At 46.0% G+C, this 24,576-nt stretch overlaps 1 protein-coding gene across 2 annotated transcripts in view; it reads left to right on the top strand.

The window, feature by feature from the left end:
* The window catches only part of PPP1R26 (protein phosphatase 1 regulatory subunit 26), a 234,032-nt gene extending 213,344 nt beyond the window's left edge, over window positions 1-20,688 (top strand). For both annotated transcript variants that reach the window (XM_086921041.1, XM_086921042.1), the window contains 2 exons: window positions 4,748-4,868; window positions 20,537-20,688. In XM_086921041.1, coding sequence (XP_086777167.1) covers window positions 4,748-4,868; window positions 20,537-20,581 — 166 coding nt within the window. In that variant the 3' untranslated portion in view covers window positions 20,582-20,688. The remainder of the gene's footprint in view (window positions 1-4,747; window positions 4,869-20,536) is intronic.
* The last annotated feature ends 3,888 nt before the right edge of the window (window positions 20,689-24,576 follow it).

Below are 24,576 nucleotides of genomic sequence, written 5' to 3' on the forward strand. Positions count from 1 at the left end.
TATGCAAATCAGCCTTGACCCTGTACCTCATGGGAACAGTCCAGCCCGAACTGCCAAGCCATGTCTTTCCTGGACCAGAATCAAGCATCCTAGGACCGGTTTCTTGCTATCAGCTGTCTTCAGCCAGGATAGCTTGACTCCAGTGGTGTGGAGAGCATGAGACTCACGTCTGAGCATACCCATCCCACTCGGTTGACAAATGCAAAAACAACAGTTGATGGACAGAATGCAGAACAATGTCATACATTCACCCCAGTACATAAATCTGGGCCTAAATCCATCGTTTTTTTGCACTCCACACCCCCCCAGTTCAGACATGGCCATATGCAAATCAGCCTTGACCCTGTGCCTCATGGGAACAGTCCAGCCCAAACTGCAAAGCCATGTCTTTCCTGGACCGGAAACAAGCATCCTAGGACTGGTTTCTGGCTTTCAGCCGTCTTCAGCCAGGATAGCTTGACTCCAGTGGTGTGAAGAACATGGGACTCATGTCTGAGCATACACATCCCTCTCGGGGTGACAAATGCAAAAACAACAGTTGATGGACAGAATGCAGAACAATGTCATACATTCACCCCAGTACAGAGATCTGGGCCTAAATCCATCGTTTTTTGCACTCCAATCCACCTCAGTTCAGACATGGCCATATGCAAATCAGCCTTGACCCTGTGCCTCATGGGAACAGTCCAGCCCGAATTATCAAGCCGTGTCTTTCCTGGACCTGAATCAAGCATCCCAGGACCGGTTTCTGGCTATCAGCCGTCTTCAGCCAGGATAGCTTGACTCCAGTGGTGTGGAGAGCATGGGACTCACGTCTGAGCATACCCATCCCACTCGGGGTGACAAATGCAAAAACAACAGTTGATGGACAGAATGCAGAACAATGTCATACATTCACCCCAGTACAGAGATCTGGGCCTAAATCCATCATTTTTTTGCACTCCACTCCAGTTCAGACATGGCCATATGCAAATCAGCCTTGACCCTGTGCCTCATGGGAACAGTCCAGCCCAAACTGCCAAGCCATGTCTTTCCTGGACCAGAATCAAGCATCCTAGGACCGGTTTCTGGCTATCAGCCGTCTTCAGCCAGGATAGCTTGACTCCAGTGGTGTGAAAAGCATGGGACTCCCGTCTGAGCATACCCATCCCTCTCGGGGTGACAAATGCAAAAACAACAGTTGATGGACAGAATGCAGAACAATGTCATACATTCACCCCAGTACAGAGATCTGGGCCTAAATCCATCGTTTTTTTTTACACTCCACACCACCCCAGTTCAGACATGGCCATATGCAAATCAGCCTTGACCCTGTACCTCATGGGAACAGTCCTGCCCGAACTGCCAAGCCATGTCTTTCCTGGACCAGAATCAAGCATCCTAGGACCAGTTTCTTGCTATCAGCCGTCTTCAGCCAGGATAGCTTGACTCCAGTGGTGTGGAGAGCATGGGACTCACGTCTGAGCATACCCATCCCACTCGGGGTGACAAATGCAAAAACAACAGTTGATGGACAGAATGCAGAACAATGTCATACATTCACCCCAGTACAGTGATCTGGGCCTAAATCCATCGTTTTTTTGCACTCCACACCACCCCAGTTCAGACATGGCCATATGCAAATCAGCCTTGACTGTGTGCCTCATGGGAACAGTCCAGCCCGAACTGCAAAGCCATGTCTTTCCTGGTCCAGAATCAAGCATCCTAGGACCGATTTCTGGCCTTCAGCCGTCTTCAGCCAGGATAGCTTGACTCAAGTGGTGTGGAGAGCATGGGACTCACGTCTGAGCATACCCATCCCACTCAGGGTGACAAATGCAAAAACAACAGTTGATGGACAGAATGCAGAACAATGTCATACATTCACCCCAGTACAGAGATCTAGGCCTAAATCCATCGTTTTTGTGCACTCCACACCACCCCAGTTCAGACATGGCCATATGCAAATCAGCCTTGACCCTGTACCTCATGGGAACAGTCCAGCCCGAACTGCCAAGCCATGTCTTTCCTGGACCAGAATCAAGCATCCTAGGACCGGTTTCTTGCTATCAGCTGTCTTCAGCCAGGATAGCTTGACTCCAGTGGTGTGGAGAGCATGAGACTCGCGTCTGAGCATACCCATCCCACTCGGTTGACAAATGCAAAAACAACAGTTGATGGACAGAATGCAGAACAATGTCATACATTCACCCCAGTACATAAATCTGGGCCTAAATCCATCGTTTTTTTGCACTCCACACCACCCCAGTTCAGACATGGCCATATGCAAATCAGCCTTGACCCTGTGCCTCATGGGAACAGTCCAGCCCGAACTGCAAAGCCATGTCTTTCCTGGACCGGAAACAAGCATCCTAGGACTGGTTTCTGGCTTTCAGCCGTCTTCAGCCAGGATAGCTTGACTCTAGTGATGTGATGAGCATGGGACTCAAGTCTGAGCATACACATCCCTCTCGGGGTGACAAATGCAAAAACAACAGTTGATGGACAGAATGCAGAACAATGTCATACATTCACCCCAGTACAGAGATCTGGGCCTAAATCCATCGTTTTGTGCACTCCAATCCACCTCAGTTCAGACATGGCCATATGCAAATCAGCCTTGACCCTGTGCCTCATGGGAACAGTCCAGCCCGAATTACCAAGCCGTGTCTTTCCTGGACCTGAATCAAGCATCCCAGGACCGGTTTCTGGCTATCAGCCTTCTTCAGCCAGGATAGCTTGACTCCAGTGGTGTGGAGAGCATGGGACTCATGTCTGAGCATACCCATCCCACTCGGGGTGACAAATGCAAAAACAACAGTTGATGGACAGAATGCAGAACAATGTCATACATTCACCCCAGTACAGAGATCTGGGCCTAAATCCATCGTTTTTTTGCACTCCACTCCAGTTCAGACATGGCCATATGCAAATCAGCCTTGACCCTGTGCCTCATGGGAACAGTCCAGCCCAAACTGCCAAGCCATGTCTTTCCTGGACCAGAATCAAGCATCCTAGGACCGGTTTCTGGCTATCAGCCGTCTTCAGCCAGGATAGCTTGACTCCAGTGGTGTGAAAAGCATGGGACTCCCGTCTGAGCATACCCATCCCTCTCGGGGTGACAAATGTAAAAACAACAGTTGATGGACAGAATGCAGAACAATGTCATACATTCACCCCAGTACAGAAATCTGGGCCTAAATCCATCGTTTTTTTGCACTTCACACCACCCCAGTTCAGACATGGCCATATGCAAATCAGCCTTGACTGTGTGCCTCATGGGAACAGTCCAGACCGAACTGCAAAGCCATGTCTTTCCTGGTCCAGAATCAAGCATCCTAGGACCGATTTCTGGCTATCAGCTGTCTTCAGCCAGGATAGCTTGACTCCAGTGGTGTGGAGAGCTTGGGACTCACGTCTGAGCATACCCATCCCACCCGGGGTGACAAATGCAAAAACAACAGTTGATGGACAGAATGCAGAACATTGTCATACATTCACCCCAGTACATAAATCTGGGCCTAAATCCATCGTTTTTTTGCACTCCACACCACCCCAGTTCAGACATTGTCATATGCAAATCATCCTTGACCCTGTGCCTCATGAGAACAATCCAGCCATGGCTTGGCAGTTCGGGCTGGACTGTCGCTCGGTCTGAGTGGTCATAGCAAAACCCGTACATTTATCTCAGCTAATGAGTCCTCCTGTCCTACCGAGTTGCACAGGTTCTCATTGAATCTTAAAAATGTCTTAGCAATATCCTCTAGGTGTGTCACAATCCTACCCCCTTCATTTCTCGTCGCAGATCTAGTATGCTGGGCCACCTGTTGTCTCTCTTACGGGGTGTATCCTGCCTTGCCTGCTTCTTCCTGGCACAATTGCATCAGCAGAGCCTGATCTAGTGATAGCCTGTTTCTGGGGCAGTTATTTCTATCAGAAATGTCATCTGCATGCCCTATGGCCACCCAGTTTGAGTGAGCTGATTCAAGGAGGAGCCATCTTGCTCTGTGGCTAACCCTGCATCTCTACATTAGATTTCTTTCTCTAGTGGCCTCGAACAGAGAGTTTATAAAGAATTGCCTCCTCACGACCTTTGGCACTCCACTCATTCAGGCAAAGAGAGGCTATTATACTCTTGTATCTTTGCCTGTTTAATCTTCTATTCTCACACCCTTGTTTATTTTAGTCCTCATAAATGCACTTCTTCAATGTGGTGTATGGTTATTCTATTCTTGAATACTATCTTCAAAATTCTTCACCTCTTTCCAGGCTCCAAAGATGGCTTTTGGCCTCACTGTTCCAGGCTTCCTAGGACGTTGTTCGTCCTTCTTCATGGCTGTCACTGTGGGTTGGCATACGTGTACGAGAGTTCTTACCAATAAACTGCACTCTTACTCAGACTGATTAACTTGTGTGTTTTCCTCCAGGATTACTAGAGTATCACCCTCTTATATGTGTCCTTAACTCCAAACAATGCTAGTACAAGGGCCATCCCAGTGAGTAACACTCCAAGTTGAGGATAGAATTCATTCTTTCATTCATCAGAATATGAACCAATAGTCCACGCATTCCTTACACCCTTCACAAATGTTTTTCTACATAATTTGTCTAGCATGCTTAGGTTTTTGAATTACGTTACATTTACTACTGAGGATATAGATGAGACCATGATAAACATTTTTGACCAACACCTTTTAATGTATATTTTGTCATCACTGTGGTTTAGATTATTCCTACTTTATAATTATTTTATGTGTTTGTTTTGCAGGTCCTCATTTAGCTCTGCCATCGATCCTGGATTTGCAATGCAGCCTTGCATCATTCTGTCTCCGGAGAAGTTGCGCAAACCTTTTTACTTCCATGATTGCCGGAGTACAGCCGCGATTCAGGTAGCCACCTAGTTAAATTTTTTTGTCAAAATCTTTTTATTGAATTTCTTCAAAGATACAAACATTGAAAAACAACTGCGTTCAAATCATCCCACAGGTACATATCAAGAGCATTAGATAGCTAAAGAAAGTGTACAGTTTGTTCACAAGTTCCAAGCTTCCCCTGAGGAATTCGATCAAGAATGGGAAGCCCTATTCAGGCAATAGCCTCATACTACATATTACATAGGATGATGAGTGATTTATAAAGTGCGACAAATACCCTGAGGTGTCTAGGCACTGCCTTTGGTATATGTTACTCGGGCAGACACTGAGGTACAGTTAATCTGAGAACAACCACGTTTTAAGGCTTTTCCTGAATTTGAAAAGACTGGGCTCTTTTTTCAGCATGATGGGTTCCATAGGCTGGCAGTTGTATCCGTAAAGCTCTTGCCGCGTCATCTGGCCCTGCTGACTCGAGGAACAAGTAGATTTCACAGGTTGTTGGATCTGAGGGCGCTGGCTGGTTGGCCAGTTGGGTTGGCCTCCTGTTATTGAGGGATTTAAATGCAATGCACGGAGATTTAAATTGAATCCTCTTAGCTACAGGTAGTCAGTGGAGTCGGGCCAAGGACGAGGAGACTGAATCAAATTTGGAGATGCCCAGCAATACTCTAGCTGCCGCATTCTGTACCGTCTATAGATTATTAATGCTACGCTTTTGGGCGCTGGAAAAGAGGACATTACAGTAGTCCAGTCTTGAAGCTATCAGCACTGTTACCACCGTCTTCCTTAAGTCTATGAGTATTGCCAGAATTTTCCTCAGCATTTTCAAAATGAAATAGCATGTTGAGGTGGTCGAATTGATTTGTGTCTCAAATGACAACTTGGTGTAAAAAATTACTCCAAGATGTTTGACTTTAGGCACTGGATTGGGCAGGGCGCCAAGTTGGACTGGCCACCAGATGTCTGTCCAAAAAGGTGGATTGTTCCCCAGCAACAAAACCTCAATCTTAACTGAGGTTAACTTCAGGCAGTTATCTGACATCCAGTTGGTGATGTGGCTTATACAATTGTGGAACCTAGTGGCTGTCTGACTGGCTGGGCTGCTTACAGAGACGCTGATCTGAGTGTCGTCTGCATATGACACCAGGGTAAATCCATAGCTTCTCACTAGTCTAGTCAGAGGGGTGACATAAAGATTAAAAAGGGTTGGGCTCAGAGACGAGCTTTGCGGTACTCCACAGGGCAGCATAAAGGGAGCTGATACAATGTTACCCTGGGCCACCTCCTGGGATCGTTCCGACAGGAAGGAGCCCAACAGAGACAGCGCTTTTTCCCTGATCTCAATGGAAGTCCCGCAGCAGCCCATGACTAACCGTATCAAAGGCTGCTGACAGGTCCAGAAGAATCAGAGCTGCGTTCCCCCCACCATCTAGTATAACCCTTTGTTCCTCCGTGTGTGGAAATTGAAGAAATTGATGTACATAAACAGCATTCATTTCCCTTCTTCTCCCACTCCTCTCCCTGCGAGCACTTTGAATACCGTAAACTATTGACCGTATCACTCTGCCAGTAAGAGCCCATACCTATATGCATATGCACAGCCATTCTAGGCACCATGGCCTTTTACCCATTGGAATCCCCGGCTTCCCTCCTGCGCGTATCTTACACCCCCTCTCTCATGCATAGACCATGAAACCCTCTCCCTCTGCGCGACCCTGCTGTGAAAGGCAACTCTCCTGCTTGACCCGCACAAACCCCCCCCCCCATTCCCTCTTGAAGAGGCATCCTTCGCCTTAGCTGACATAGCCCTCCCCAGCTGCACCTGACTGCCCCCGCTCTCTCATGTACGGATCATAAGATCTCTCTCTCTCTATGTGACTTTGTCCCCGTGTCCACCCTGGCTCCCCCTCCCTTCTCCTCACATGGGCAAGCCGTAAACCTTCTTCTTCTGCAAGACCCTGTCCTTGAGAGCCACGACCGCGCCTGACCAACACCTCCTTTCCTTCCATGAATGCCCCTCTGTTGACAAGCCTTCCCTCCGCGCTCGATTGTCCACGCAGCATGAATACCACTCCTTTGATGACCCCTTCCCCCGAGTCCGGCTGACCACACATGTCCGAGGCCATCGCCTAAGCCAGGAGATACCATTTACTGCCCTTATTGTATGAAGTCACTCCTCTTCAAAGGACCCACTATTGATCCTAGCCACCCCACCCCCTGGGCTATGATCAGGCGCACACATCCTAAACAGTTGACGGAACACTCAGCTGCGTGATTGCCCTCCCCTCTTATCAGCAGGTCAAGGGTCCCTATTGTGAACATATGTGGGATAGGATTGACACGAGGATTTTAGGGATGTTTTTTCCTTTGCGTCACACTGTCCTGATTGTACTATCAAATGTTTTGTAAGGTATAAAAGAAAGAGTCTCAGCTCACTTGTCAGAGCACCTCCTGAAAGACACCGTGTTTCGTGTCCGAAATGACTGGCTCTCCTCATGAGAATTAAACTCTGTTCTTGATTCCTGCTTCCAGCGCCCGTCTCTTTATTTGGTAACTATTCAACATGGGAACTAAGAGGCGGTTTGCGCCAGCGGCCTGGGCATCGGTAGTAATCTGGGCTCCTGTTTCACAATTGGCGCCCACGTTGGGCCCATCAGTGACATAAGGTTCGGTAAGAGAGATCCAGACGAAGAAGCGAACATCTAAAATGATCGGAGTATACCTGCCTTGAGAGGGCCCTAGCCCGGCTGCCGATCAAAAGAACTTCGCCAATTCTGAACGGACCTCTCTTGAGTGACCTATTGTCCTGACTGGAATCCCACAGGAGTGCTACATGGAGTAAGAGAACGATCGGACGCTGGAGGAGGAAGTCGAAGAACTGTCCGTATGGTCCGGTCCGGGTAAGATTAAGTAGGGTGTTTTTACGCCTGATTGGTAGGGTGGTCCTATCCACCTGATTGATTGATTGATTGTATTGGAATCGGTATTTGTATACTGATATTGTTGGTATTGGTTCATTTAGCTTTGAAGGCTACTTGACATATTGGTTCTCTTCTGGAGAACGAGACATTCTCTGTTTGCAAACAGCGGCGAATAGGAACGTCGTCCCTCTTTGCAGATCGAGAAGGGTAGGTAATGCAGACTTTTGTCCCCGTTGTAATCCGTCATGCCTACTTTTCTCCCCACTGATTGTTTGAAATCGATTAATAATCGATTGTTGCTCTTTGAGATCTTCCCTGTCTACAAACTGAGACGAGTAGAAATATTCTGTCTTCCTTTCTGGATAGTGAAGGGCAGGTAATGCAGACGTTTGTCCCCGTTGTAATCCGTCATGCCTGTTTTTCTCCCCACTGATTGGTTGGTTGCCTGGACATTGTTGTTCCAGGAATTGTTTCGTTTGAGGTATTTTCTACTTGCAAACAACGTGGAATAGAAATATTCTGTCTAGTCTTTGCAAGTAGTAAAGGGTAGGTTATGCCCCTTTGTGAATTCGTCAGTCCTACCCACTCCCCACTGTTTGGTTATTTGGGGGGTAGCTCGCATGGTCCGCCCAGGAGACTACCCTTATGGAGGACATATGCTCCCCGCTCATGGGCCATTTAGTGGAAGTAGACCATCTGGTCCGTCCAGGAGGCTACCCTAGTAAGTGGAAGTACATCGCTCGGTCTGTCCAGGATGATACCCTAATGAAGGAATATATGTTCCCCTTTTGATCGATAATCTAGTTCCACCCCGGACCATTTATTGGAGGGAACTCATCTGGTCCGTCCAGAAGTACCCCCTAGTGAAAAGGACACATAAAAATATGAAGTGATCACCGTTCCCTACTAACAGAAAACTTTAGCTCGAAACACGCTAAGGAAGAGAAAGAAAAATAAAAAGAAATCAGGCTAAGTCAGTAACCCCCTGATGAGCTTTCGACTTCACTAAAAATAAGAAACATTAGAAACAGTTCGTAATAAGAAATATAAAATGGCGAAAATTTTGACAGCAAAAATAGCCACAAGGTAGCTAGGCTCTACTGCCTATTCCTGCTCCCAACATGTCTGCCTCATTGCCCGCCACGCCCAAATAACGGTCACATGAAATAGAAACAATTCAATAGGTACCTACCCCCATTCCGGAAGCTCCCGAAGTGCAACAGGTCCGCGGTTACGCCCATCCGGAAGGCGAGGCCTCGAGGCACGAGGGGCTCGCCTGGCCGCGGTCAGTAGGAGATGATGTTGGGCAGGCGGTCCAAAGAATGACAGGGACCTCTCCATCCCTCCTCTTCTGCCGCCCTGCAGGCCACGGGGAGAGAGGGGGCTGTCTTGCCTTGGCCACCGACCACCCCTCTCTCTCACCCGATCCGGCTTTCGTCGAAGGCCGAAGCCAAAGCGAGGATGGCGGCATTTCTTTGTGCTATAATGGCCGCAACTACACCCAACGCCTGACAGTTGCAGGTAGTCCCGCCACATGCCATCGCCTGCATAGTTACAGGTAGTCCCGCCACATGCCGACGTCTGGACAAGCGCAAGTAGCCCCGCCACATGTCCACCCCTGGAGAGTTGGAGGTAGTCCCGCCACCTGTCAAACAGGAAGGGGGGGGGGGGCTGTCTTGCCTCAGCCGCCGACCACCCCCCCCCCCCATCTTCAATAGCCAGCACGGCCAACATCGAAGCGACGGAGCCGAGGAACGGCGCGGGGTCGCTGGAAGGGGGAGGTGACGCGAACGAGCCTCCCCCACCTCCCTCCAGGTGGAGGCTTCCAGCGACACCCCAATGCTCTTACTTAAAGAGGGTCAACATCAAAAAGCGGTCTTTTGCCCAGGACGGGCACGCACCCCATGCCTTCTCTCCTCAACCTTGAAGATTCTATGAGAGCCGGGGGGCACCCCGATCCCTCCGCATGGGCGCCCCCGCCCCCCTCACTGGGAACCACGACATCGGTGCAACTCCTGCCGGCGCCAGCCTCGGATGGGAAATGGCTAAAATGCAGCCACGGCACAGACTTGTTCAGTTCCGGTGGAACGCCAGAATGACCCGGTAGGAAAATTGTTGCCGCCCTCCCCACTCTTTGACTAATGGTCCATATTGTTAGAACTGTTAACCACATGATTCAAAACTTTTTGAACTTCCAACGGAAGGTTCTGGTCCAACCACGAGTCATCGGAGATATTCTGACTGTGCTGGAACTCGCCTGACCCCACCCAAAATGGCGCCGACACAAAATGAGACTTTTTGAATAAACTTTGTTGCACCCTGACCACGCAGCTTTTTTTTTTTTTTTTGCCCCGAGATATGTATGTAGTTTTCTTGGATAATGAAAGTAGATACGAAGGATATTGAGTATGTGCTTGGACAATGAACTGACTTAGGGTGGGTACTGATTATGATTTGGAAAATGAATTGGTGTAATTTAGGTAATGAATGAACATTGGATAAGGAATTTATGAATTTATTAAAAGATGAATTACTGACATGCATCATGCTTGCTCTGTAGGGAAGTTTAATACGATTTTATTGCACTGCTGCACTTTATGCAATGAACTGCCACCAACTTCGTTCTTCTTATGTACAGTTTCAATCTGCTTCGTAGCCGGCCCACTGAGTTGTAGGCCTGTATTTGTACCTCAACACTTTTTATTAAAAGTATTTTGAAAAAGAAAGCATGGTTGTAGCAGTTGCGTTAATGAGTTTTGGATGTCTTACTACTGTGAGCGAAGAATAAGTATGATGAAAGATGTAGATCAAAAAGGATCAGATATTTAGCAGCTACATTATGTGTCACAGGCAGCCAGAAAAGTGTTTTAGACACCCTTAAAACGACACCACAGAAATGCCACCTGACCGTCACCCTTGCACCCGACAAAGCAACTCAAACTCTGCTATTCACTGATAAAATCTAGACCTATCCCTCATCTGCATAGTGTTTGGACTCTATTTGGTATCACAGCGCAGAGATACTCCGGTTGGAGTCGATTCCAGCGCTATAGAAACCCATAAATAAATAAAATAAATAAAGAGGGTTACGACCAAGTAACTCATGTAGATACGCAGATCGTCAATGATTATCTATCTGACATTACTGGTCCCTCTGGGCTTAAACGCCGAGATGGTAAAGAAATGCAGTACGTGGAGATAGGTCGAGTATGTGGTAGGTAAAAAAATTTTAGGACTACTGCATGCTGATGTACTTTGAATGCTGCCCCCCACCCCTTCTTTTTCCTTCCTTCTGCAGGTCACGTCAGAACGTCGGCTGAAATATGGGAGAGCGATGGTCGAACCACCGACGAAAAGGGAAGGAGGGAATATGTGCATAGTCCTCATAACGATAAGTTTTTAAAAGACGTAGACTTAAACATGACTGTTCCTCCTTAGAACATAGCGACTGGGAGGATGGACTGACATAGAAACTGGACAGGTACTGAATGACGAAAAAATTGACTAGAAATGACGCGTTAAATAATGTAACTGGACGTTTGACTAGGTAGGGAAAGGACAAAGAAAAATATACGGGTAAGGGTTACCGCGGCACCACCCGTCTGGGAAGTTAGAAATGTTGCTGATGTTCAAAATGCACTGCCCCCTTTCTCACACTCTTATAGATATAGCCAAGCTGTCCGACTGTTCTCCCGATCAATACTTGCCGTTGCCTCAGCCTGGAGAACTTCCCACCAAAGGAAGGAACTGAAAAATGGTTTAAGATCCAACCATGGGTAAATAGCACGACCAGGTTAATTTCTGACCGACCAACCAAAGTGTAAGTATTGGCAATTGAGAACGCTTGCAGACATAACAAGCGAGAAGGAAAAGGAGGGAAGGGTAGAAAGAGCTAAGCACATAGATAAATAGGATAGTAAAGATACGTAGGATATAATATGGATTTTGTTGGCCACCTGTTGTTTTCTGTTTTGTCGTGAATGTCTTATATATGTGTAATGCATGTGCCATCTTCCCTGTCTGAGTTTGTGTGTGTGTAATGTACGGATTTATGTCTTCCCTCTGTCTGTATTTGCGTGTTACCTGACCTTTGCTGTTCTGTGTTGTGAGCGCACTAAATGACCTATTTTCGTACACGTCTCTCTCTCTCTCTCTCTCTCTCTCTCTCTCTCTCACCACCCCCTTATCTCTCTCTCTCTCTCTCTCCCTCTCTCTACATGTCATACGTGTACCGAATGGCTCGTTTAGATTGCGGACGACTCTCACTCTCTATGAGAGTCTCCCTATTTTCTCTCCCTCTTTGTGGTAAAATTGTGCCCCACCGGCACCAGTCTGATTTGATACATATTGAACGCGAAGGTGTTCAGCGAAATTGACCGAAACTAAAATGATTGTATCTCGCCATATTACTGCCTCTCCTTTCTGCAAAATGAATGAACTTGAATTGGCTGAGAAGGAAAGGACAGGTAAGACGACTAAAGTCCCCCAAATCTGGCCATTTATAGGGGAACTGTATGTCAATGGCACCTTATGTCTGTTCTTCAGAGACGAACGCCAACGTCTAGATTGACCCCCAATGCCCAGATTGCCCCACCCCCTTTTGCACCCAAGCGCGAGCGCCGGAAGCATCCCCGCCCCATTTTGATAGACCCCAGTTGCTGTCCCGGATATAAACATGATGATCATGAGTAACTATTGACCCTCGAGAAAACCTTGTTTTGCCTGACTCTCGATGATGGCACCCCCGCCCTGTTTGAAAAGGTTAGCCAGTCCTGAAGGGAAATGCTCCGTAATGTTGAATATGATGAAATGCACAGTTGATGGGAATCTCATTTATCCTCACTTGAGTTATAAATAGGACGATGAATAAACCTGCCATGAACTCAGTAGGAATGCTGACACATGCACTGCTTGGTAATAGACCTCTGACTGTGACCAATGAGCGTATCTCCCAAATGCATAGAATTGAGGGAGGAATTCACATGCGTAGATATCTTCTTCTGCCATTTCTCTAAAACCTTGTCTTGTACCTATTCAAAGATTCACGATCACCGAAGGAGATGGGTCAGATGTGACGTACAGCCTGACTGCAGATCTTGGGACACGTGTGACCTCGACCAAAGGCGGAGCTGCAGAGCAACAAGATACGGGACGAGACCGCAATTTCAACGTGGAAAATGAAAAATGACGGGCCGCCTTGAAGCCCTCCGTCTGCTAACCCACGTGTGCCTGGAGTCTCCGTCCCCCTTCTTTGGGCCCGATTGATGGGCCTGCCTGCTTGTTATCCTTTGCTCCCTTGGTCCCTTTTGTGCGTCCCAGGAACTCTGACCCAACTCCGCCCTCTCTCCTATCGACTATTTGAACCACACTCACCCTCTTTTCCACGTGACTTTTTGCCAAAAGGAAGAACTGCATTCATATGGGAACAGGGTGTTGCCACGGAAATATAGGTGCCGAGCATAAGGCGCCGCCAAACGGATTGTTTAGGGAACAGGACTGTGGTCTAACAGCAGAGGACTGACCGCACCCTGCAACGCGTAAGGATAGAACTGAGCTGGACCTATAGCTCCACCGCCGGTGCTCAACAGCGCCAACGAAAGTACACGGACTAGAGCCTACCAGTGATGGCTCAATGATAAAAAGACACTGTGACGAAGAAATCTTGTGTATTGAACTGAATTCCGCTCTCAACTACCTGGCCAAAACTGTTCATTGGTCACATTTTTAAGTCAGAAACATTTATGCTGTGTAGTGCGCTAATTGTCAGGAACACAACGAAATGCAATTTCCTATGTGCTGCATTCAGCCCATCACCTCAACCGTCTATGATTGTACGCCAAATGTTAGTATCGACAAAATGCTAATTCATCAACGATGCCTGTCTACCTGTAACCCCATCAATTACAAAAATGACTGCTGTAATGTAAAAAGGGGCGACTGTGGAAATTGAAGAAATTGATGTACATAAACAGCATTCATTTCCCTTCTTCTCCCACTCCTCTCCCTGCGAGCACTTTGAATACCGTAAACTATTGACCGTATCACTCTGCCAGTAAGAGCCCATACCTATATGCATATGCACAGCCATTCTAGGCACCATGGCCTTTTACCCATTGGAATCCCCGGCTTCCCTCCTGCGCGTATCTTACACCCCCTCTCTCATGCATAGACCATGAAACCCTCTCCCTCTGCGCGACCCTGCTGTGAAAGGCAACTCTCCTGCTTGACCCGCACAAAACCCCCCCCCATTCCCTCTTGAAGAGGCATCCTTCGCCTTAGCTGACATAGCCCTCCCCAGCTGCACCTGACTGCCCCCGCTCTCTCATGTACGGATCATAAGATCTCTCTCTCTCTATGTGACTTTGTCCCCGTGTCCACCCTGGCTCCCCCTCCCTTCTCCTCACATGGGCAAGCCGTAAACCTTCTTCTGCAAGACCCTGTCCTTGAGAGCCACGGCCGCGCCTGACCAACACCTCCTTTCCTTCCATGAATGCCCCTCTGTTGACAAGCCTTCCCTCCGCGCTCGATTGTCCACGCAGCATGAATACCACTCCTTTGATGACCCCTTCCCCCGAGTCCGGCTGACCACACATGTCCGAGGCCATCGCCTAAGCCAGGAGATACCATTTACTGCCCTTATTGTATGAAGTCACTCCTCTTCAAAGGACCCACTATTGATCCTAGCCACCCCACCCCCTGGGCTATGATCAGGCGCACACATCCTAAACAGTTGACGGAACACTCAGCTGCGTGATTGCCCTCCCCTCTTATCAGCAGGTCAAGGGTCCCTATTGTGAACATATGTGGGATAGGATTGACAAGAGGATTTTAGGGATGTTTTTTCCTTTGCGTCACACTGTCCTGATTGTACTATCAAATGTTTTGTAAGGTATAAAAGAAAGAGTCTCAGCTCACTTGTCAGAGCACCTCCTGAAAGACACCGTGTTTCGTGTCCGAAATGACTGGCTCTCCTCATGAGAATTAAACTCTGTTCTTGATTCCTGCTTCCAGCGCCCGTCTCTTTATTTGGTAACTATTCAACATGGGAACTAAGAGGCGGTTTGCGCCAGCGGCCTGGGCATCGGTAGTAATCTGGGCTCCTGTTTCACACGTGGCAGTAATAAGGACCAACTCTATACTATGCTGAGCACGAAAGCCGAACTGGGAGGAATCAAGAATGGTGTTATCATTGATAAAAACCGAAAGTTCAGTATTCATCGCCTTTTCAATCACTTTTGCAAGAAACAGGAGTGTAGATATCGGCCTTTAGTTTGGGTCTCCTTGGCATCCAGGTTCAGTTTCTTTAATAGAGGAAGAACAGAGGCTTTCCTCCATTCCGTGGGAAATTTACCAGTTAAAAACATTGAACTAAAAATCGCTTTTAGTCGGATGGCGATATTTTCAGGTGATATGTGCATGATTTTAGGAGGGCATGGGTCTAATGGGGAGCCCGATTTGGTTGTCACAATGAGTGTAGCAGTTTGTTCTACAGTTAACGTAGTTAACCCAAATACCAGACACACATGTCTACCGCTCAAATACATGTCATGTTACCCTAAACCAACTCACCACTAATCCTTTTTGGGTTCTGTAGCAGCGTGCTTCTTGCCGAAAAGCGCTTCAACACCTCGTATGGGGTAGTAAACGCTATATAAATACATTTACAATTACAATTTATTTCCACTGTTGCCATTATGCACGTAACAAAGTAAACCTGATGCCAAATGAAGTGAACACTTGTCCCAGTATGGTTCCCCCTACATTTGAACAATGTTGCTGTAGTTGGTGGGATTTGGCAAAGTTAAGAGGGTTGCTATAAGATAGTGCCTTTTTGTGTGAACTATTTCCTCTGGATGTTACAGAAAATGTCGTTTTGTGTGCTACTGCATATGAGTTGCAAAAAAGTTTTGAAAGGACAGAGCTTGCCTTTATATCTTTAATTAATCGAATCTACTACTCTCTTCAACTGCTGCAACCCCTCAACCTAACTAATAAATTACTCATGGTTATTTATATCCTGGATAAGCTCAAAATTTGCAAAAGCAATTTTTTTGTCTAAAGAAACTGGGTGTTTTGAGCAGATTTGGTGGATTATTCAAATGTGTTAACCGTCTTGCCTCCTTTGAGGACAGCCCATTAAAACTCCGGCCTTTTGCAACTAATGAATCTTTTGGCTGAACCATAAAACGTATCCTAAGCGCCTGTCACTTTCGGAAAACTCTGCTTGGCATCCACATATAAATAGAATTGCACCCATGGGTGCAGAGCAGGCTGGTCAAAAGATAGCTCCCTGTGTATGTCTGAAAGGAAAAATGCCCAAGCAACTGACCTGAAGTCTCTACACTGGATATAGTGCTTTACAGAGCTTTACACTAAGCTATGATTGTATGTTGTGAGATGAGTGAAACTCAGGGCCTGATTCACAAAGGTAAACTTACACTATTGTGTAATTTCACTATTGTTTGCTATTCACAAAGGTGTGTTACTGCGGACAGTCCTATCTTTTTATGTGTGGAGACTCCGCAGCCGTAAACATACAACTAGTAAAATACCTTTGCGAATTGTAAACCATCATAAACTTATAAACAAGCATTTGCAATGCAATAGGTCTCACATTTACGCGAGTTTGAGCTATTGGCATTGTAAATGATAATGCCTTTCATTTATATTTTGGTTTAAAAAAACATAGATAAAAGGCATTGTCATTTACAATGCCAATAGCTTAAACTCGCGTAAATGTGAGACCTATTGCATTGCAAATGCTTGTTGTGAAAAGGTGCTAGCTTCATTGGTTTATAGGGGCAGATTATTGCAGTACCTCTGCACGGTCAAACAATATTAGCAATATATTTACATACCTTAAAATGGAGGGACTGATTTAAAAAGCTATTTGTGCACCTAAGTGACACACAGATACACAAACTGCAGTATTTAAGAGTAGAAATTCAACTTTGTGAGTAACAAAAAGCGAATTTGCACTGGTAAATGTATTTATTCACACATAAAATTACACTAGGATTCCTGGCAGACATACCGAGGCCTGTAGCAGGGACAATATGTACCTATTTGTTCACTGTTAGTTAAGATTGTAGTATGTGATATGATGCATACGATCTAAACCTTAAAATGGGATGGATGTTCCAATATAAGTGCTCTTTGTACGTACAGCAATTTTAAGTACCAATAAAAAGACAAAAAATGATTTATTAAAGCTCTATACACCAGCTAACAGAGCCTTCACTTTGCTTTAGAACGTTGCCGGAGATTTTATACAGCTTACAACACAATTGGCCAGTCCCAGTATCAATGTAACAAAGTAAACTAGCTGCAGCCAGGCCTCTAGCAACCAGCCACGACAAGACTGAGCCCCTGATCCCCTCCCACATAGGTGTAATGCCCACCCCTGTCGCCCGCTCCCACTACAAGAACACCCCTCAACTCCCATCGCCTACACGATGAGAGGAGGGTGTCACCAGGGAACTCGCACGTGGCGGGAGCACAGTATAGAGCTGCACCCACGACGAGGGCTCTGAAATAAAAGAGGGCACAGACACACAAGTGTGTGACATCAACGGAAACAACACAAGCCCTAAAAACAAGAGGAAGGCTCGGAAATAACAAGGAGCAGCCTACTGTCAAACTGCATATTCTAAGCTCTACCGCATAACACATGCGCTGCTGCCCTCGGCTCTCCAGTAAAGCTGGAAACCTCCACCCTTCTCATAGCCATTCCATGAGAGGGGGGACCTGACAAACTTCGACTATCCCATTAATCCTGCGGGCAATTCCTGTCCTTCCAACAGGTTGTAAAGAGGGGATGGCGGCTGTCCAGAACTAAGCAAAACCTAAAATAAAAGGAAAGAGACACGTACAAAAAATGCACACGCACAGTAACACGGGACACACAGTAACATAGCACACACAGACATTCGCATAGAGATACTTTCAGAAACCCACTAGCGCAGTTACAGAATCATATGCGCGCGCACACATACAAACACAAACATATGCACAGAAAACACACACAAACAGAAACACAGTACAAACATGCACATACAGACATTCGTATAGTGAAACTCCCAGAAACTGCGGCACCGATAGGCTTACATGCGCGCACACCACACACAGAGCCACTCACAGACAAGCACATATAGGCATTTCAGTTACACACACATATATGCATATATACTTACATAGATACACAAGGACACATACATGAAAGAACGCACAGTCAATACTGAGGTGAAAAGCTAAGAAACTGCGAAACTCCAACATCTTGTACAGTAGCCTTACAATAGACTTTATAAAGTGTTTCTGACTGTGGCCGAGCCCACTTGACATCTTCCAACACCAGCCCACGGGAGAACCTTACAGAATCTGTCTGAGATCCCCTGTATAGAAGGTGCCAAAACATTGGCTAGAGGGGGGAGGGGGCGAAGGAGGGGGCATGCAGATTTACTTCAGACTTTAATCTGGACCAGACCCGTCCCGACACACTTGATTCACAGTTCGGGGGGCACTCTTCTGTGGCAAATGATCCACGCTTAATTTGGCAGCGATGAAGTGGGCTGGTGGCTCGAAAACACTCATCAACTTGTAATTGTTGCTGTTTTAAATAATTATTATTAAGGGACGCTGGGGTTCATAAAGTGCAAATAATTACGCATTTTTTCTTAATTTCCCCCCTTTTCATCTGTTGGTCCTTCTGGCAACATAAGATTTTCGCTCAGAGGCAGAAGGATTTGTGGTGCTTGCATACCTGTTGGATGCAAAATGTATTAAGCTCCATGGAAATGGCACATGGATGCTGGGACAGGAAGCCATGGACCCTGGGACGGGGAGATAGGGACACTGGGGCGGAAAGGCACGGACACTGGTGCGGGAAGACACGGACACTGGGGCGGGAAGACACAGACACTGGGGCAGGAAGAAACACGGACACTGGGGCAGGAAGAAACACTGACACTGGGGCAGGAAGAAACATGGACACATGGGCAGGAAGAAACACACTGGGGCAGGAAGAAACAGACACGAGTGCAGGAAGACACAGGCACTGCACGAACGAGGAAAAAAAGTGCTCACATGCTTTTTCATGGAGCAATGTCTGCCTAAAGAGGGAGGCGTGTAGGAGCAAACTGCAAGCAGCGCTAGAGAAAAAGGTAGTTTTATTTAAGGGGCGGGGTCAATTTTAATTGTTAATTTTACTGTTATATTTTTTGGATTGTGTTACGGAACCCCGATCAAAGCCACATTTAGTGTAGAGTTCAAAGGTGAACTTTACTCTGACTTCCATAACTCGAAAGCACTGCAGGACTAACCTCGTTCTAGAGAGTTGGTTAGTTTATAGAAGTGGAGAAGTGTGGCTTACTGGTTAGAAGCGGCAGACCCTGAAGCAGAGGTCGGCCCGGGACCAGGGTTTAATTCCCGACGCGGCAGGGTCTTAGGTCAATGTCCGTGTACTCGATAATTCTCGCCTAGGTGCCTACGCTAACCATGGGTCCCACTCTGCAACACTGGGCAATAGCTTGCTTAATCTCCACAACGGCCCTATCAGCGACGGGGATGCCTGGCTTCACCTTGGGGGTGCCCAGGAGGGACCATCTCACAGGGAAAGCCAGGACGGGTTCCCCAGCTGTATACAGCGCCAGGATGCCCCGAGTGATGGGGTAACAGTGCACTTTACAAGTATACATACATTTACATTTACATTTAGTACGCGGGTCGTCTTTGAAACCCAAGAAAAAGATACCGCAGTAATGAAGAGCAGCCCCTACCTTTTAGCATAAGAGGCCAGACCCGGTACTGCTTACGAAGCGCTCTCCCTCAGCATCCTTTAGCCGCCGAAGGTTGTCTTCCCTTGTTCTTAACACATACAGGTAGCCCCAGCACGCCTTCCCCTCCCGGGCGCACCGCACATTACCCCAGTAAGAGTCCTGTGCTTGAAAAGTCCGTCTCCTCGAGTCTCCTCAGAGAGCAGATCTTGAGCACGGCACTGTGCCCGAGGCAAAGAGCAGGGGAGAAGGAGCCTTGCACAGCCCGCTGCCCTTCTCCACCACGCCATGGGGATGAGCGAGTAAAAACGAAACCGAAACTTACAAGGCGCGTGTCGTAAGCTGTCTACGGTAGAAGCTCACGCGCTACCAAATCCCAAGGCGCCCGTCGTAATCGGACTCTGCCATGCTGTCTCAATGCTGCGTGTGGCCATCTCTTGTCTCCACTCGTTGTCGGCTGAGCCAATGACTATAGTCTCGTGGCAAGAGCGCGCGTCGCGCTTTCGCCAAGGCGAGACCTAAAAAGTGCATGTTTACCTTTGTGAAAGAGTACCCTCTGTAATTTAAATTATGTACTTAGTGTGAGGGAGTTGTTATTCATTAAGTGGGGATTCAGCAACGACTGAACACAAGGTTAAGATTGACGCGAAGAAGAAAATAACTGACTCTAAGGCAGGGTTAACGAATGATAAAAAGGTTCCCAATTCCATTCTCATTTCTGTGATTATTCTGATATTTCAGTTAATATATAGAATTTCTTTGTTGTTATGTGAGTGATACAGAAGCTTCTATGCACATCTTTTTTTGCTGGTTTAGAGTAGTTATCATATGTTAAGAGATTTCCATTAATATTTTCACAAGAGTAACATCCAGTGGAAACAGTTCACACACACAAAATATTTCACTATAGAAAATCAATGCAGAAGCTGCCTTAAGAAAACAGACTCTAATTTCAAATATCTGTGATAACATTTTTTTATATTAATTTCAGGGAAAAGTGGGAAAGAAAAAGTGGAACATTATGCTGAAACTGTGAACCTGAAAGCAAAATATACAGACAGTTTTTTCTGCCCAGGAACGTTGGCTCCTTTGAAAGGCATTCATTTCCACTTGTCAAACTCCTCAACTATAATATCCTTGTCATCGTATGGCATTGATTCAACCAAATTTGACACGAAAGCTTGCTGTAACTTTTCAGAGTTTAACTTACTTTGCTGTCGCTGCGTTTTTTGGCTCATCTGAATGGTTTTGTGCTTATGTGCTGTTTTCCAGAATACTTTGTCAATTCCACCATGTTGCATGAACGATTTTGTTGCACCAGAAAATGCAGTTCTGCTCCATGGAAAAAATACTTGTTTGTGATACACAAGATTCTTTGTGAGAGTATCCTAGTTATATATGCCCCAGTTTGTATAACTTTACTGAAATATGCTGCTTTTCCAATAACCAAGTAACAAAAGAACCAGATATTTAGTGACACACTATGTTGTAAGTCCACTCAAGTGCATCAACCCAACCCCTAAGTGAATGTGGCACGATACCTATTAGATTGAGCTGCGTTATCACTGTTCCTATAGAAAGTCAGCACACTCAAGATCGGTGTCTTCATATAAAAAATCATATTTAAGGCTTCGATAGCCAGTTTCAGGCAACGTTTTAGCCTTGGAGAATCCATTGTGGTAAAATAATTAAAACCGTACTGTGAATGAACAGTGCAACGGGTCCACATATGGGCACAACACACCATCAGAAGCCAATGCTACACCGTTCGCCTTTGCTTGATGGCAGTGCTATATGCTTTGTTCTGCATAGTTTATTTTATTGAAAATGTGCTGTTGAAATGAGAGCATTAAAATGTTCATTAATTTAAGACAGACATGTTTCTTTTCTGCTAGATACTTTGTAGTTTGACAATGCTGTCCCAGTACTTTTCATACGAATTTGGCACATTTATAGGCTGTTGAATACTAAACGTTATCTAGACTCCTTGTTATGATTTATTGCTGAATCGCCTGATGGCCGTATGACCTCATACAATAACATAACTGTGCTTTCTTTTACCCAATATTTTCTTTAAAATGTTCTGATTGAAAAGTCCTCTCAAATAGCTGTATACCTTGGAACAACACCACCAACTCGCCTAGTCTTTGTGGTTAGGAAAAGAAAAATAACCTTAGTTGGTAGTTTTGCTAATCAGAGAATTGAATACCTAGTATGAGGCTGTAGATGAGAAAATAAAGTGTTTTTCCATGATGAAATGCTGCAATGTGTTTTGCCTTCGAATTCTTTCATACACACCTTTTCAGTTTCCTGCAGGACAATTTAATCTCAAATATTGTTAATTAATTAATACAAAGTAGAGGTCCTGCATGCATGGATGAAGCACTATGCTTCTAGATGAAGCTCCTGGTAAAATGGCTGAAATAAAAAAGAAACACGAAAAACCTTGGGTCAGATGTACGAAGTACTGGTTGCAAAATACTGGTTGCAATAAAAAGAAAAAAACACTATGGCTGTGTCATATTGCTTTCTTTTTTCCTTAGTTTCAACCATGCTGCTGTACAGCATGGCAAAAAACAGTGACATTGTCAAGGTATCTCGCATATGCGAAACCTGTTGGATTTACCAATGCTTGGGGGGGAAAGCGCTGTAACATGGTCAGCGCTGGCCGTATCGTTTTTTTTTCTCACGGGAGAGGGGATTAAGAATGTGGGGAAACATCAGTGCCATCTTCTGGGTGCTGCCAGCTCCAAACACCAAGGGTGTGACAGGTGACAAAGATAACAGTTTTTGTCGCAGTGAGTGATGAACACATTGTGCCATTAACACAGGAGAGCATTTCCACTGGAGGGCTGAAGGTATTATGAACTGACTCATATAGCTGTACCTGCCTGCCGCACCCGCTCCTTTGACCCCCACCCACCCAGCTAAACCCGAGGTGGCCCTCGGTGCAGCAACCTGCTGCCCACAACATTAGGCGCCTCCAGCACACTGGCACTTCTCCACACAACATCTTCCTCCAGAAACTCCCTCCATCTCACTGATAGTACAAATGAGTGCAGCAGAAGAGGGAGAGTCTCTGGGGCAGTATCAGAGGTTCAGTAGACCTAAGAATCATGTAAACTGTGCAGGCACGGTTGGAAAATCATAACATGTAAGCTGCCTTTGACCATGGGCTGTGCTTTGAATAGCATGCATGCTCAGTGAAAGCTGCCTATGACCTTGGGCTGTGCTTTGACTAGTAGGCATGCTTGAGCCCTTTGACAACGATTTCTGGCTGCTTTGGCGTCAATGATCAGGTGGGAGTGCGTAAGACGACCAAATTATTGCATTGAAACCCTACGATTATATTTAAACCACAAATGATATTATTTTACCCAGAAGAAGCCTGACATCTGAAGAGCAGTTGGTTTCACAAGGTCCCGTGCAATGTTCTGAGTCACGTTTGGGATCTTTAGGGATAGGAGGGAGGAAAAAAGAGGGTGAAGCTGTGTTATGATAGGGCCACAAACTTACTTCAGAATGGCTAAAAGTTAATACTGGGATGGGCAAAAACAGGAGGACGACTGGTGCAAGCAACAATTGGAGGAAGGCAAGGAAGGGGAGGTAAGCAACCACAACGGAAGCGGAAGCAAACCACAATTATGCGAAGGGAGCCAACAAAAGTCACTGGAGGTTGAGCGAGAGCATGCCACAACGACGGGGAAGCAAAAAAAAAGTTCCTGAATCCGAGCAGCAGACAGACACTTCATGCAATTAATCTGCCCTTGGTTCATTATCCATCAAAGGGACAAAGACAAGAAGAAGAAAGTGAAACCGACATGCGCTGACCAATGAGAAACAGGGAAATGAGAGTGACGATGAAGCCAACCAATGTTAAGTAAGCCTAAGTATAAGCCCTTTTTAGATTTTTCTTGGGAAAAAAAAAGATTTTGGAAGCAACAGTGCATGCTCTGTCTCAGACTTGACCAAGCAAAAGTGAGTAAACATAGTTTAGAAGACCAAAAGTTATGGTGGAAAAGTTATGTAAAAAACATAATTCCATTAGAATAATGAGTCTAAAATGTGTCTTTCAGTCCTGCACTTATTGGGCATGGGGCTCCCTATTTCAGAGGGTCCCTTGCACTAGCTAAATTGAACAACCTAGAAAATGTCTCAAATGCTGACACTGAGCTCCTCTCTCTTTCTCCTACTTCTACTAGGTTAATGTTGCCCCTTCAAAGACATCCCTATCCCAACAATGTTCTTCTCTAGGGATTATCGCCACTCCCTGGCATGGTTTATTATCTCTTTGGATTGATTAATAGGTGCTCTCCATTTTCTCTGGGCGACCCTTTTTCTAATTTCAGGCATTATGAAAGGATATGTACTAAATTGGGTGTAGGTTCTAACACCTCGGTGTTATGCACCACCGCTCAGCCCTGCTTTTGCATTCCATTTTTTGTCCAGTGCCACTCTTGAATGATCTAGGACTGGACTAATTGAAGGTGGCCTTCACAAATACTTTTGCATATTATTTGCCTACATGATGTCTAAGAGATTATGTTTATATACTCACCTAGACCAGGGTTCTATGGAGCTGATAAGATTGTGAGTCTTTTCAAAATATATAGAATTATCAATAGATAAAAGTGGAGAACTGGAATGGCATTCGTCAAGGGGCTCTGAGTAATATCGAATGGGCCAGAGTGCAAGCTATGTTGTCTATGATACTACTCAGAACTCTGAGGTTAAAAAACATCCCCATTAGTAACATTTTACTTATCTATAATTTTGTGTTGTGTATGCCTCCGTCCTTCCGACATATACACAGGGACTGTGGAGTAATAGGGGAGGCATATATAAAATGGCCTGCCTCCAATTGTTAAAAAAAATCTAGCCTCCTTCAACTCTCCCCCAAACACCTTGCCCCCTGCCATGAACCCCACCTCCCTAAAAAAAATGCCCACGCATTGCTCTTATACAAATATGAAACATGAATGCCTTGCCTCCTGTCACCCAAACTTACCTTCGACATATGTCCTGATTCTC

Source organism: Lissotriton vulgaris, chromosome 5 (assembly GCF_964263255.1).
Source record: "Lissotriton vulgaris chromosome 5, aLisVul1.2, whole genome shotgun sequence".
Lineage (NCBI taxonomy): Eukaryota > Metazoa > Chordata > Amphibia > Caudata > Salamandridae > Lissotriton > Lissotriton vulgaris.